Source organism: Sphaeramia orbicularis, chromosome 19, assembly GCF_902148855.1.
Source record: "Sphaeramia orbicularis chromosome 19, fSphaOr1.1, whole genome shotgun sequence".
NCBI lineage: Eukaryota > Metazoa > Chordata > Actinopteri > Kurtiformes > Apogonidae > Sphaeramia > Sphaeramia orbicularis.
Window position 1 is genome coordinate 39,790,116 of NC_043975.1, and position 16,730 is coordinate 39,806,845.

The window sequence follows — 16,730 nt, forward strand, 5'->3', positions numbered from 1 at the left end:
GGACCAACTTATAAATGTTCTCACAGACATTAACGCTACATTAAATGCATTTATCAACCAGTGAATTTTGTGTCCTTGTCTCTTTATATGGTTGTTGCTGAATGTCCTCCCGGGCAGGATTGGCATTGATGGGTCCAGGGTCTGGTTGGTTCTGGTTCTGGTGGTGGATGTGCTGCTCTGGCAGTAGGATAACATGCCGGTGTGTTCATTGTTCCTCTGTGTATCTCTGATGTGCACATCATTCGGAGGAATGACCTTTTTCACATTATTAACAGTTTCCCAGTGTCACCTCTAAGTGTCGCCAATGGTTCAAAAGCACTAGAAATGTACATACGCCAGCTATGAACTTGGCGTGGAGGACCGCACATTTCCATGGCCATTTCACTCTTTATACATCTGAATGTGAGCGTGGAAAAGGGCATACACACAATTTATACATGAAGCCCCTGGGGCCTTTCACAAAACAAGGATTCCGTCATCCAGGATAACTGACTAAGCCGCGTTCAACGAATCCAAAACAAGGGTGTCCAGGCTTAATCAGTTTCACAAAGACCAAGTCAGGATGAACGGACATGGATTCATCAAGCCAGGTGTAACTCTTCCTGGATAAGTGTGCGTACCCGGCTCCCTCAATAGACCCCGACATCGATCACAAATTCACCGATTCACCATGGCAACTAGAGCAGCTTACTTTCCCCCGTCAGATGCAAAACTCCTCATTTTGGCTTACGAGGAAGTAAAGGACCGAATCAAAAAGAAAGACAACACCACCACAGTTATAAAAACAAGGAGAGACAGCGGTAAAGGACTGCAGACTGCCTGAATGAGTAAGTAGTGCACAAATACACACTGACTGCTTACAATTACCATCACAATTACGACTCAAAGAGTTAATTAACATCTCCGAAAACTTAGTTGTGAAATTGTACGTGAAACTGACTGTAGATGTGAGTGAAATTGTGTAAGTGTAACGGCATCAGACTGAATAACACTGATAAATAGATGAGCTCACTGACTTCAGTGAATTTACCTTTGGGATAAATGAAGCTATCTTATCTTATCTTATCTTATCTTATCTTATCTTATCTTATCTTGATTCATGACTTTATGATATTGTCAATTAACCCATAAAGACCCAAACATCCATCACCAACCAAAACCCTCTACTGATCTAAACTGTTTAATACCTGTTGATCTACTAATCCTATTAATACATGTCAGTAATTGGTGTAAAATACAGGTCTTCATCTTTTCATGGTCATCAGATATGACCATATTTGGACGTTCAGAGGCTCTGTAGTTACCGTGGAAACACTGTCATCTTCTCCAACATTGACTCACCAGTAAAACACATGGAGTTGGATCAATGACAGTGGATGGACACACTGGGTTTATGTTCAGTTAAGGACAAATTGGATTGAAAAAGATTATTCATTATTCAGTTTTCTCTGTTTCTGATATAATATCAATCAACTTTAATCTTAGCTTTAATGAACATCTACGTGATCAGCGAATTAAATATAAGAAAACATCTGATTTATACTGATAAAATACAAACTACAGAAGATAATATTATAATAAATGGAGATAAATCACTTAAGAAAGGTTACATATAGAGTAAATTCAATTTTTTAACTGACACTAAAGTAGCGCTGGGCCTTTATGGGTTAATGAACACTGTTCAGTGCTTGTGCTGTTCATTGTTTGATTTAATATTCTTCATCTTATCATTTCAGATGGTCCATGCTGACTGTCTCATCAGTGTTGTGTCTCAGTGGTCTGATTCGGTCCATGACTCCTGAGTCTATCGGACCTCTGGAATCTATCAGCGCCTATCACAAGGTGAACCATACAACCTCTATTAACAACCACTTTTTACATCATATTTGTGTCCAGAATGTCACTGTATTTCTGAGGTTGTGATGGTGAGGTTTTGTATTGACAGGTGAATTGTCTGGTGTGTTTCTGGGGGACAGGGGGTCTACCTACCAGCCTTTTCTCCTGACACCATACACAGACTCCCAGGAACCACAGCAGTCATGTTCATACCAGGACAAGGACCAGGATCCAAATGACATTTGACCTCCTAAAGGCACGCTTTTACTGTCTTCACCACTTAAGGGTCAGCCCTTTGAGGTCATGTGCCATCACTGTGGCCCAGTGACGATTTCTCATAGACTGCAAGGGAAGCCCGGCTTCCCCTAAAATTACGAAAATTAAATGGTTAAATATGTACGGTAGTGTTGACATTTGTTATGGAAATTTTTCTCTGCTGCTGGTGAATAATGAAATAGAGACATCTGCCGGCCGACAACATTTTATTTCTTTGTTAAGAAAGGTCAGTTCAGCACACAAGTGGCGATTGTGAAGAAAAGACAAAGAGCTTCTCATAAGGTCCACCTTTTATAGGGTGAATCACATTTGCAAGTGACACCTCCAGTCTCCTCAAAGGGCCTTTTGATTGAATGATGAACTCACGGCTTTAAAAATCAGTCACCTTTTGTTACCTTTCAAGAAAATTTACACACACATTCTGCCTTTGAATGTGTATTTATTCTTCTGTTCTATCATATGCTTTGATTCTGTTCTTTCTATCTTTTACAGTCACTGTGTGACATCAGTTTAAAGGAGCTGATGGTTTTACATGCTTTGATTTATCCTTATTCAATAAAGGAACATTATGTTACTTTTTGTGTATTCATATTTACAGGGTGGGGAAGCAAAATTTACAATATTTTGAGGCAGGGATTGAAAGACAGTGTATGACCAATTAGTTTATTGAAAGTCATGAGAATTTATTTGCCACAAGAAAATTTACATAATAGAAAATGTTTTTATTCTATGTGTCCTCCTTCTTTCTCAGTAACTGCCTTCACACGCTTCCTGAAACTTGCGCAAGTCTTCCTCAAATATTGGGGTGACAACTTCTCCCATTCTTCTTTAATAGTATCTTCCAGACTTTCTCGTAATAGTTTTGCTCATAGTCATTCTCTTCTTTACATTATAAACAGTCTTTATGGACACTCCAACTATTTTGAAATCTCCTTTGGTGTGACGAGTGCATTCAGCAAATCACACACTCTTTGACATTTGCTTTCCTGATTACTCATATGGGCAAAAGTTTCTGAAAAGGTATGGATAATAGTGTTAGGTATGATTATGACATCAATATATGTTTGGTTTCAAAACAATTGACGTAGTGCCTGCTGAGAAAAAACAACTAAATGTTCATTGTAAATTTTGCTTCCCCACCCTGTATATGACATATAGTCTATGGGAAACTGCCAGTTATCTAAGTATAAATAATACAGAGACTGAGAGGGTAAATGTAGTCAAATTCCTTGTAATAACTATACACAAGAAGTGAAGTTGTTTTATGATATAGTACATGGATGTGTGGGTGAATACTGACAGAACTAATACAAATCCAGTCAGCATTATTCAGAAAAGGTCAGTACCAATAAAGTTTCCTACAGGGAACACACCAGTTTATTATCAGATTAAAGGTTTTAAAGTTTATTGATTTAGTCCACTTTAAAACAACACAATTTATGTTCAAAATAAAAAAATCTGTTGCCTGTTCATATTCAGAGCTTGATTAAAATATGGGAAAGTATTTCTAATTTCAGAGGAAGTCATGTGTTCAAAAACCTTCTGTTAGAACAAATATGAACACATTTAGTCTGTGTGTTGGAGGAAATGTTAGGAACAAGTTAAATCCTGAGTTCAAAGACCGTACAACGCTATTTAGGTTTAAAACTATGTTTAAATATCATGAAAATGTATGAAGAATGTGAATGTCAATTTTTCCACTCAAACTATTGAATTGTTTAGTTTTTTGTTGTTTCTATTGTTACTAAGCTAAAGGCATTGGTATCTATTTTATTTAATTTTGTTTGGTGATATGAATGGGGCGGGGGGGGGGGGGGGGGGGGGGGTCGGCAGAATAAATTTAGGCTTCAACCTATTCCTTTACAGACTCTTTAGTTTTTAAATACTGTATCTGCATAAATGTCTAATGTTTGAAATGTCTGAATAGACACAATTGAACTGAATTGATCTAATGACTGCAAAATCATTTAAAATCATTTATGTAAAATTATTGAAGTGAATAATCACAAATGTTTATATACTGACAGTGGGTCTCGTTAATGTGATACCATTGTGTAGTGGGCAGTGGAATAACTATTGGTTTCCGTTTGTGGTGACTGTTGACTGAGATAAGGGATGAGATTAAATAAATCCTGGAATTTAGCTTGATCTGGAGCAGGCTAGCTCCACAGAATAAATCTCCATGGTAACTCATATCAAAACATATCCTGCTTTCCCCTATTCTGCTTTTGTGAAACCAGATCATGGATAAATTGAGCCAGGATAACCAACATATCCCGGTTTAATCCCTTTTCCTAGTTTTGTGAAATAGGCCCCAGAATTTAAGCTAGAAGTGTGAATGTAGCCATGTGGAAGTGACCCAGATGAGATCAGACCTGAAGAGATCAAATTCCATGTGATTTGTACTGTTTACACTGTCATAAAAACAGATGAGTGAATCTATCAGATTTGGGCCACTTCTGCCTGCAGTGTAAATGCATGCTTGTTGAAACCAGTCCCTGGTCATGAGCTGATTGTGTTAAGGAGTATCTCATTCAATCTACCCCGGTTATTTGTGTGGTGTTTTCGCACACATGTACTACTCCATGTATTTAGTCCATTGTCATGCTAACTAGTATTCTTGAGAAATGTCATCTTTTTCACAGAAATCAGAGAGAAGTGTGAATATTGGAATACTTCTACTGAAGTAAAACTCTGATATTGTATGGTAAAAACCAGTCTCAATCACTGTATTTCAGAGTGTGTTTGTACATTTACAAGTGTGATGAACACTTGACCTGTAGAGGGATTCTCTGTGTGTGTGACATGAAGTTGTGCAGGTGCAAACTTATGTAACTGATGGTAGAAGATTTGTGATAGGATTCTGTGTGTGACATGAAAGGATTTCTGAGTCTGAGATATGAGTTTTGTAACCAGCAGGTGTGGGCCCAAGGCCATTGGCAGTACGCCTGGACCTACTAGTGGCATAGTAGGCACGTGTTTGGGCATGTGTTTGCACAGCTGCACTGACCTAGTGTGAGATAGGCTAAGAGAAAAGAAGAGTGAAAATGACCTGGTGTGAGACAGGCTAAGAGATAAGAAGAGATTAAATTAAATGATTCTGTGTGACCTAGTGTGTGTGTGTGTGTATGTGGCTGGTAGGGTAAACAAGATAGATATGACTGACCGAAGATAATTTTAATGAGAAAACAAGAGCTTCTGAAGTCAGTTGAAATCATAAGATAATTTTTTGCCAGTGGACAAAACCCAGAAACTTCTAGAAGGTAAAAGGGGTATAAAAGGCTGAGTTTAGGGCAACGTTGGCTCTTCTCCGGAGAACTGCCCCATGTGTTTGATTTGTGAAATAAGCACATGAAAAAGGCCTCTGAAGATTGGCAGACTCAACTTTTATTTGACTCCAAGTGTGAGTTTTTAACTTCTATTAGGAACAGTACTTAGTATTAAGTTACAGTAAATTAGTATTAAAATATAGTGATTTAATCTATTTTTGACAGATGGGTTTTCCACGTCAGACCATACAAAAAGCTTGTTTGAAGATCATTTTAGTTGTAGTATTCTGATAACTTGTCAGTTTACCTTACACACACGTCACATGAATGGATCTGACTTTTAATTATCACATCATTTGAGGCAATGTGAATAAATGAGATCTGTTAATCTTTATTGTACAACCCATTGGCATTTCTGTAAGACAGAAAAATGATCTGGGGATGGGGAAAAAAAACAAAATACAAATACTGAAAATGTACATGGATCCAGACTCTTTATATAGAAGAGCAGCTGACACACACTAATGTAGATTTTCTTTTTACGAGTAGCCACAGTGGTCATTTACAGTATAACATCATTATTCTCATATTTTTCCACCTAAAAGTTTCTTAACGTCTGCAGTTACTTTCCCATTAACTGTTTTTTCATGTTTTGTTGGACTCATCACCTAATAAAAAAGGTTACTGATAAGAAGAGATGGAAAAGCAAACATGCCTGACTTCAGCCTGAAAGAAAAAAAACAATTGTGTAGGAAGTGAAAAGTTCAGTCAATAAATAAAAAACAGGAAAATCCTTATGATGTGCTTGACTTTAAAAAAGAGATTAGGATTAATAAGGAGGCGGCTGGAGATTGGTGGAGGAAGATGGAGGAGTGTTACTGTATTCTTACACAGTATTAGAGCCTCTGTATGAAATAAACCTCTGCAACTGTTTGCTCACTGACCAGACGTAATGTAATGAATGCGAACAGTTCTGGACTTGACACTAGAGGCAGATTGAGACACTACTATCAACTGAAGCTGATTAATGCCATGCAGTGTACAACACAATCCTGAAAACAAGGTGACTTGACTGCGATCAGCTGGCTGAGCTCCAGTATGTAGTTATGTCATGAAGCTTAATGTATGTGTGCTGTGAGCATTTTTAATTGTTTTCGCAGCACAGACTGATTTAAAACTGATTATGAAACACAGTGGCTAAAAATACCTTCGGTTCTTACAAGTATCTGCACACAAAAAAGTGGTTATGTTCCATCTCTGACATTAACTCTGCACTCAGTCTGGAGTAATCTACTGTTGAACGTACAGCGTTACTTCAGTCCAACATGTGTGCTAATGCAGATCATGGAGCCATCATTTATAGTTTCTACATTCTTCCCCTCAGCACCCTGTTTCTCCCTAAAAATCCTCCACATGTTCTTGGTTGAATTCTTCCTCAGTGCTGCAGCTCCTTCATCCTGTTCAGGGCAGACCCAGCCTGGAACCACTCAATCTGTGTCTCGTTGAAGCTGTGGTTGAGTTCCAGTTCGTCCACGCTGCCGTCACTATGCTTCACAATGGCAATGAAAGGCTGAGGGTGCAAAGGGGAGGCGTTAAAGGTCATATACTGACAGTAAGATGGGGTTCATCAGTGAACACAGATGTAAAAGAATCAGTAGATGGTGACCATAAAACTATTTGCAGACTTTTTGGATTGAGCTAAACCAAATTTTATCCAACCTAAAGTGATGGTCTCAGATGTATTCAATATTTATCAAACATAAATAGACTATTTTTAACTTCAACTAGATATGCTGTTAATATTGCTCATGAACAATAAACCCACTCTTACATACTACTAATTTTGTTAATATTGAGTCTATTCATATTGTATGTCCATTTTTATTCTTAATTCTACTTTGAGTTCTATTTTACTTTTTGTAAAATTTCATCTTCTATTTTCCTATCTTGTTTTTAGTTTTTGAAATTTTATATTCACTCTATTCTTATTTTCTGAAGTATTGTTTTGGGTTTTTGTTTTTTTTAGAACATTGCTGCACTGACTGGAGCAGCACACCTAATTTCATTGTACACACAATGACAATAAAGGCTTTTCTATTCTATTCTATTCTATTCTATTCTATTCTATTCTATTATACATACATACATACATCATGCCAAATCTTTGTTTTATAGCCTTCACTTCTATTTTTAAAGAAGCTGATCACATGACTTGTACACAAAGAGATTATGGTACTTAATATAGCACTCTCTAGGTAAGGAGCAACTGTGGTTGAAACCTTACCGGTGAAATAAACCATAATAATAGGGCTGAGCTGGTGTGTAGATTTATGTTTTTGTTGTTTTTCCTTGTACGTTGATACCAATTATAGAAAGCTACTCAAACCTATTTTGCAATAACCAAAAGAGGGAAAAAAGGAACATGGAATGAATTTTGAACTGCATGAACAATATGCTGACATCTGATGCCGCCCGCCAATAACCAAGGGCCCAGATATTATACATTTATGATGACAGCAGGATGTGGATGTGATATGCAAAGTTGTTTTGGCCACTCCTAAAATGATGTGTGAAAGTCATGACTAATAACTGTAAACGGGTGAAAAATTAAGCGGAGCTTACCAATACCCCCCCCCCACCTCCTGCTAAGTGATACCCTGCCCAGTCAGGAATTCATTTTGAATTTTAAATTAAAGATTACTGTTAACTTGACTGAACTAAATTACTGTCCTTTTTGGGTAGTTCAGTCAAACCAAGACAAACACTATTCTACCCAAGTCTTAAATTTCAATCTGATCGCGCTTTGATGAATTGGGTAAATAGTCTTCGAGAAATCAGTTGGATTTCAAATTCAAATGAAAAGTTCAACCATTCAAAAATTGGTGAAAAATTCCAAAATTGAAATTCAGCCATCAAACATTGCACTACACCTTTCCTAGTGGTAAAGAATATGCGTATTGAATTTGAAAAGAATCGGGTGAATAGTCTTTGAGAAATCGGTTGGACAAAAGTCTCGGACGGATGGACTTCCTGGTATAACTATAAACCCCCACCTACTCATAGTGTGGGGGTATAAAAATGTATAAGACATAAAATGATAGCGATGGAAGGCCATACAACAAACTTCTTTAGTGTGATCGCAAAACTAATATTAAACCAAAACTAAAGGGATTTAAAAGTTTTGTGATTTATATAAAACATTAATCTTGGTTTCAGCTTTGAGGTGTAAAAAGGCTCAAAGACTAAAACTAGCAGTGAACACTGCATTTATAGTCTTTTCATTTTTTAAGGAATGATTCTTTAAAAGTATTTTTCTAAAAGTTACACATTTTTAATTTTAAATCATTTTATTGTAAATGTTTTTCTGTTAATGCAAAGTACTTATAGTTCCACTTGTGATTGATCTCCAGTTGCTGAAAACTGAGCTCTGTTGTGGATTAACAATATGTGACCTTTAATAATAAATAGGTTTGTACTGCATACATGTGTATTCTTCATTCTAAGGTTAAAACTACTTAAAAAAGAAACAGAAAGACTGAATAACATTACAAACCTACTGCTGTTCATTAACCACTGCATCAATCAATCTATCTTAATCAAACCATACAAATAAGCCATGTTGTCTATGCTGCTCTTTCACCTTTCCTGGAGTGAAAGTCTGGAGTCCTGTGATGGAGATTTTGTCATCAGGGCGGATCTTGTCGTAGTCTGACGGGTTGCTGAAGGTCAGTGGCAGCAGACCTTGCTTCTTCAAGTTAGTTTCTACAAATGAGATGGATACATTTTGTCAACTGTAAGAATGATTACAATAGTTTCCTCAGTGATCTTTCAACATTAATTTAACAAAATAATACAGTAATGTCCACAAATATAGTTCAATGTGTATTCATCCAGTACCATGGATTCTGGCAAAACTCTTCACAATGATGGCTCTTCCTCCTAGATGCCTTGGCTCCAGAGCAGCATGTTCTCTGCTGGAGCCCTCGCCATAGTTGTCATCTCCAACCACAACCCAGGACACACCATTGGCCTGCATACAAGTATGTTAAAGGTGGAAGGAGGGTTATTGTCAGCTTCCCATCACTTTAACCCTTAGATGCACAAGTGACTGGACCCTACACTCTTCAATAAGTATTAAAATCAGTGTGTTTTAATGCCACTTTTGTCATGGTGTCATGGTAAAAATAGTCATTCATAATATATTTTGTTCCACAAAAGAATTTCCTGTTTAAAATATTTTTTATTTTTCATGTTTTAAAAATTTTAACAATTTTAAAATGTTGTGGATCATTTGTGACCCACTTATGGAAACTTGGGGTAGTAAAACAAAAACTACAATTTTATAAAAATTTATAAAAGGTAAATTAAAAATTTAAATGGAAGTCAATAACATGTTTTTTGTGGAATACCTGTAATATGAAATAACTTTTCATTACAAAGATATTGCAAGAAAACAACCACACCAGGTCATTTTGACCCACTTCTGCATCTAAGGGTTAATGTAGTCATGTCATTTTCATGTGAAACAGATGCTTCAAATATGTCCACTGGGTTTTGGCTTTCCCTGCACTGTATGTTAATTGTTTTTGATATTTTATGTGTAGTTTAAAATGAACCAAGATATTTTAATGGTTTTGGGTTTTAATTGTTTCCCCTCACCTTATAGTGGCGGGCCACATCGGGCACTCCTCCATACTCCCCTGTCAGATGGTTCTTGATGCTGTTGACTGCATCATTCTCACTATTGACTGCTCCAATCAGCATGTTATTGGAGATGTTGTCCAGGTGGCCACGGAACTTCAGCCATGGTCCGGCGGCACTGATATGGTCTGTAGTGCATTTGCCTTTCACCTGCAGATACAGGTAAATTAGGAGTGAAAACCTTTCCATTCTCTAAGGGGAAGCAGTCAGAAAATGTGACTTCCCTGACCTTGATCAGAACCTGCATGTCCACCAGATCATTTCCACTCCACTTGTCGAAAGGTTCCAGAAGCTGCAGTCGGTTGCTTTGAGAGTTGACATCCACCTTGAGGCTGCTGCCATCAGAAGGCGGGTGCTGGTAGGTGTCTTGTCCTGGGTCAAAGTCTTTGGTGGGGAGCTCGTCTCCAGTGGGTGGCACCAGTTTGAACTTCTCACCATTGGAGGCTGTGAGATAATCTGTCTCTGGGTTGAAGTTTAGTGTGCCGGCGATAGCAAGAGCAGTGACGATCTGAGGAAAAGCAGATGGAGGGCCTTCCTCACTTCCATGTGTAAATAAACAGTATACACTTGAATTTCAAAATAAGAATTAGTTTTAAAGCAAACATGAATATTTACCTCTGGGGAAGTGACAAATGCATGTGTTGCAGGGTTAGCATCATTTCTGGCAGTGAAGTTTCTGTTGAAGGAAGTGACAATGGTGTTCTTCTCTCCCTTCTTCACATCACGCCTGAATATAAACACACACAACATGTATACCTATCATATTCACATGATTTTGTGTTTTCCTTGAAATTACCTTTAAAATCAAACAGCTATTTTGTTAAAGAGGGACAGATAATGTAAAATTATCTTTCTTTTTGCTCCCTTTAATTCTTTATGTGGCCATTCTGCTGAAATGTAAAAACAGATTTTCTTTTTCTGTCTTCGTCATTTTATTTTTATGAAAAAAAAAAAAAAAAGTCAGTGAACTAACTAAAATCAATCGAGGTTATCACTGTCAAATACTAACACAAATATGTGTGAAAAACATTTCCAGTTACTGAGATGAAATAAACATCATAACTGAGACTTTATTGTGCATTCAGAAAACTGACTTGAACTAATATGAGTGACACAGTGTCTGGTTTTCATTTAGTAATGTCTATAACCATTTCATCCTGTGTTCCTGTCATTTGTGGATGGTTGTTCCCTATCCTAAATTCAATGGTGGAATGTTATGAGCCTTTCTGAATCTTGTTCCTGAAAAACTGCCCACACAAAAAGACTAAAACTAATAATGCGATTAAGAGTAATAAAATCGCTATCAGCTAAATTAGCCAACTTCTTAGCCTGGGCCCCTCTCAAAAAGCTCTTCAGCTTCCCAGGGTGTCCCATTTCACATTATGTAAATGCAAAATGTAATGCTTTTACACTTGGTTCTTTTAATAGATACATGAATAGATAAAAAAAAATGAAAAGAAAAAATGAAAATTAAACAAAAAGTGAAAAAAAAAAAAAAATCATTGTAATCTTTCTTTGTATCTCATGGTACTTTGGAATCAGTGTCATTTCCTACCTGTCCCACTGTCCAATGCAGGGTCCACATGCATTTGCCAGAACAATACCTCCCACATCGCCAAAAATCTTGGACTGCAGGAAAGATACCAGCATATTTCAACTTCCATCATTTCAGCGAAAAAAAGACAACCAGATATTATAATCAGGGCTGTGGGACACTCACGTATCCATCTCTCTCAATGGTGGCACGGATCTGCTCGGAGCCAGGTGTTACTGTGAACTGAGCTTTGCACTTGAGGCCTTTATCCAAAGCCTGCTTGGCCACAGAGGCAGCACGGCCCATGTCCTCATAGCTGGAGTTGGTGCAGCTGCCAATAAGACCTAAAACAAAAAAATAAGACCAGTGGCCTTGTATCTCACCGACATGTTCTATCAAGAATCAATAACTTGAATTTGTGAGGTTATCAGGTTCTACCGCTATGTTAAGAATCCTGTGGTCTTGATGCAGGACATCAATCTCACAACAGAAGTGGGTGGTACTTTCACAGAGGCTAACTCTACTAATTAAACGAAAGACCATTTTTGATAATAATATCGATATCTCTAACCATTTCCATGTTATAAGCCACCAAAATATGGCCCATTATAAGTAAAGGCAAATTTGAAATATTTCAAAAATTCATCAAAAATGACAATTTCTGAAAAGTGCGAGCAAATTTTGTAGCCATTGTCCCAAGGAAGCTACATTAAAAAACTGGAGATGAATCCAACCAGCAGTTTGTTGAAATGTAGACATTGGTGACCTTGAGTTTGACCCTTCAAGGTCACAGGTCATGGACCCAAATGAAAGTCCGTACGTATGACTTCCTATCAGTGTCCAATTGTAAATATACTGATATCTCAAACCATTTCCATTTTATTCATCAAAAATTACAAAATCTAAATTTGTCAAAATTTTGAACAAACTTTGTAGACATTGTCCAAAGGAAGCTACATATAAAATTTGAAATTACTCCAACCAGTTGTTTAGTTGAGGAAGATGTTTGAAGAAATTGCTAATGAAGATGACGCTGGACATAGCGCCAAAAGGCACACCGTCAACCACCAAAATACTAGATGTGATTTCTTCAATGGAAGCAGGTGAATTCTTACCAACTTTAACCTCCAGTGGCCAGCCCTTTTCCTCTGCTGTCGCACCAACTTGAGACACTGGGTGGGCGTAGTCAGGAGTGAAAGGTCCGTTGATGTGTGGCTTCAGCTAAACAGTGACAAAGCAGAAAGATCACATCAGTGATTCTCAAATATAGTCTCCTGTCAAAGAGATATGCCTTCACTTCTGTGTATTTCACTTTGAAAAAGCACAGATGCACACATAGAGAAATACACACCTCATCCAGATTGATCTCAATGACTTGGTCGTACTCGCAGCCTTCATCTGGAACCAGCAGGTTAGCGTATTCATCAGCCAGCGCAGCGATCTCTGTACACACAAGACGACAGAACAACGCAGAGCTGTCAAGTATCCGATGATCATCAGATCTTTGGGACAGACGTGTGATGACTAAACATACCACCACGTCCAGTCTTGTGCAGGTATGTCCTCATGCGGTGGTTGTACGGAAACACTGAGGTTGTGGCTCCAATCTCTGCTCCCATGTTGCAAATTGTAGCCATTCCTGCAGCAACAGACAGATACATCTAAAGTATAATACTACATCAAATCAGAATCCTTTATTAATCCCGGGGGGAAATTATTGTGTGTTACAGTTGCTCCATTAAAGTATAATAAAAAGTAGAAGTAAAGAAATTATCAATACAACAACAACAACAACAAAAAAGTGTGTGTGTGTGTGTGTGTGTGTGTGTGTGTGTGTGTGTGTGTGTCGTGAAGGAAACACACACACTCTACCGGTCAAAAATTTTAGAACACCCCAATTTTTCCAGCTTTGTATTGAAATTCAAGCAGTTCAAGTCCAATGTACAGTACAGGCCAAAAGTTTGGACACACCTTCTCATTCTTCGCATTTTCTTTATTTTCATGACTATTTACATTGTAGATTCTCACTGAAGGCATCAAAACTATGAATGAACACATGTGGAATTATGTACTTAACAAAAAAGTGTGAAATAACTGAGAACATATCTTACATTCTAGTTTCTTCAAAGTAGCCACCCTTAGCTCTGATGACTGCCTTGCACACCCTTGGCATTCTCTTGATGAGCATCAAGAGGTAGTCACCTGAAATGATTTTCACTTCATAGCTGTGCCTTGTCAGGGTTACTTAGTGGAATTTCTTGCCTTATTGATGGGGTTGGGACCATCAGTTGTGTTGTGCAGAAGTCAGGTTGATGCACAGCTGACAGCCCTACTGGACAACTGTTAGAATGCATATTATGGCGAGAACCAATCAGCTAAGTAAAGACAAACGAGTGGCCATCATTACTTTAAGAAATGAAGGTCAGTCAGTCTAGAAAATTTCAAAAACTTTGAATGTGTCCCCAAGTGCAGTCGCAAAAACCATCAAGCGCTCCTACGAAACTGGCTCACATGAGGACCGCCCCAGGAAAGGAAGACCAAGAGTCATCTCTGATGCTGAAGATAAATTCATCTGAGTCACCAGCCTCAGAAATCGCAAATTAACAGCAGTTCAGATTAGAGACCAGATGAATACCACACAGAGCTCTAGCAGCAGACACATCTCTACAACAACTGTTAAGAGGAGACTGCGTGAATCAGGCCTTCATGGTCAAATAGCTGCTAGGAAACCACTGCTCAGGAGAGGCAACAAACAGAAGAGATTTATTTGGGCCAAGAAACCCAAGGAATGGACATTAGACCAGTGGAAATCTGTGCTTTAGTCTGATGAGTCCAAATCTCAGATCTTTAGATCCAATCGCCGTGTCTTTGTGCGATGCAGAAAAGGTGAACGGATGGATGCTACATGCCTGGTTCCCACCGTGAAGCATGGAGGGGGAGGTGTGATGGTGTGGGGGTGCTTTGCTGGTGACGCTGTTGGGGATTTATTCAAGATTGAAGGCAACCTGAATCAGCATGGCTACCACAGCATCCTGAAGTGACATGCCATTCCATCCGGTTTGCGTTTAGTTGGACCATCATTTATGTTTCAACAGGACAATGACCCCAAACACACCTCCAGGCTGTGTGAGGGATATTTGACCAAGAAGGAGAGTGATGGAGTGCTGCGCCAGATGACCTGGCCTCCACAGTCACCGGACCTGAATCCAATCGAGATGGTTTGGGGTGAGCTGGACCGCAGAGTGAAGGCAAAAGGGCCAACAAGTGCTAAGCATCTCTGGGAACTTCTTCAAGACTGTTAGGAAACCATTTCAGGTGACTACCTCTTGATGCTCATCAAGAGAATAAGTTAAGTAAGTTGTTAAGTACATAATTCCACATGTGTTCATTCATAGTTTTGATGCCTTCAGTGAGAATCTACAACGTAAATAGTCATGAAAATAAAGAAAATGCAAAGAATGAGAAGGTGTGTCCAAACTTTTGGCCTGTACTGTACAGCTTGAAATGGTACAAAGGTAAGCAGTGAACTGCCAGAGGTAAAAAAAAAAAAAATAGGACCAATGGCCCTGTAGCTTACCGGCCAAATTAAAAGCTTTGCGAAATGTATCCAGATGCCATTTATTATCACCCAGTGATGTGTATTTATTATATTACAGAAAAAGCCCATGTTTTGGTCATATTCCAATCAGATCTGTAAAAAATTCAAATTCCAACTTGATATCATTGATACTTACTGATTTATTGTATCAATCCACTTCCTATCTATTATAATGGGAAAATTTTTCAAAGTTGCACCAAATCCAGAATCAGATCCGGATGGAAATAATTTCAATACCTTGTGTTGACATCATCATAAAGAAGCTGTATACCAAGTTTGAAGTCAATCAGAACTGTAGTTTCGGAGAAAAAGATGATTTAATTTTTTTCCCCATAAGAGCCCATGTTAAATTTTCTGTAAGTTCCCGGATCCAGAAGAAGATCCTGATCAGCATGTGGCCATTATGTTTTGGTCATCTCCCAATCAGGGCTGTACTGTAGAAATTTCAACTTGATATCATTTATATTTACCAAGTTATTGCATCGATCCACTTCCTATCTCTTATAATGGGGAAATTTTTCAAAGTTGCACCAAATCCAGAATCAGATCCGGATCCAAATAATTTCACTAACTTTTGTTGACATCATCATAAAGAAGCTGTATTCCAAGTTTGAAGTCAATCGGAACTGTAGTTTCGGAGAAGAAGACGACTGAAATTTTTGTAACGGACGACAGACGACGACAGACGACAATGCCGGATGCCGCATGATGACAGTAGCTTATGGCCTGTCGGCCGTTAAGCTAAATAAAAAAAAGGTAAGGTTAAACAAAACTGAAAAATAATGTACATTTCAGAATTATACAGAAAGGCTAACAAGAAATGGGCTAACAACTAAAAGCAGTTCTGTAGCAATGGAGGTTGATCAAGCCTTGAAAGTTGGTGCTACCAATTCCTACAGGTGTCCTAACGTTTCTGAATTACTTACAACCCCCTCTGTCTGCATAAAAGTAGTGTTGGAACACACTTTGGTACCATACAGTTGTGAGCATTATTTGAACAGTATTGTACTGCAGAAAATAGTGTGTTACTTTAAAAATGGTGAGGAAAAGGCAATTAACAGTAGAAGAGAGACAGACCATCATAACATAGGTCTTTCCTACAGAGAAACTGCCAAGAAAGTCAAGGTGTCAGTAAGTCCAGTTTCCTTCACCATCAAAAGGCATTCAGAAACTGGGGGAAATGCTGAGGTCTGGCAGACCCAAAGCCACAACAGAATCAGAAGACAAATTTCTGAGTCAACAGCTTGCGTGAATGGCGACTCACAGGACAACAGCTTCAAGCACAGTTCAATAGTAGTCGTATAAAACAAGTCTCAGTTTCAAATGTGAAGGGAAGACTTCAAGTTTCAGGTTTGATGGGTCGAGCTGCAGCAAGAAAGCCATTGCTGAGACTTCAGAATAAGAAAAAGAGGCTTGCTTGGGCCATGAAACACCACCAGCGGACGACTGTAGACTGGAAGAAGGTGTTTCCAGTCTAAACCTGCAACTCCAATACATACACACACACACACACATA

At 38.3% G+C, this 16,730-nt stretch overlaps 1 protein-coding gene and 1 long non-coding RNA gene across 3 annotated transcripts in view; one reads left to right on the plus strand and one right to left on the minus strand.

Moving 5' to 3' along the window:
- Positions 1–467: 467 nt before the first annotated feature.
- Positions 468–3,312, plus strand: LOC115410697 (uncharacterized). Its single transcript, XR_003934120.1, has 3 exons — positions 468–592; positions 2,339–2,342; positions 3,298–3,312. It is a non-coding gene; the product is annotated as an uncharacterized LOC115410697 (long non-coding RNA).
- A 2,334-nt stretch (positions 3,313–5,646) lies between these two features.
- Positions 5,647–16,730, minus strand: part of aco2 (aconitase 2, mitochondrial) — a 22,477-nt gene continuing 11,393 nt past the window's right edge. For both annotated transcript variants that reach the window (XM_030122438.1, XM_030122439.1), the window contains 11 exons: positions 13,151–13,255; positions 12,968–13,059; positions 12,732–12,837; positions 11,803–11,960; positions 11,638–11,711; positions 10,698–10,809; positions 10,312–10,590; positions 10,041–10,232; positions 9,279–9,411; positions 9,022–9,143; positions 5,647–6,951 (listed from right to left, as the gene is read on the minus strand). In XM_030122438.1, the coding sequence (XP_029978298.1) occupies positions 6,817–6,951; positions 9,022–9,143; positions 9,279–9,411; positions 10,041–10,232; positions 10,312–10,590; positions 10,698–10,809; positions 11,638–11,711; positions 11,803–11,960; positions 12,732–12,837; positions 12,968–13,059; positions 13,151–13,255 (1,508 nt within the window). In that variant the 3' untranslated portion in view covers positions 5,647–6,816. The remainder of the gene's footprint in view (positions 6,952–9,021; positions 9,144–9,278; positions 9,412–10,040; positions 10,233–10,311; positions 10,591–10,697; positions 10,810–11,637; positions 11,712–11,802; positions 11,961–12,731; positions 12,838–12,967; positions 13,060–13,150; positions 13,256–16,730) is intronic.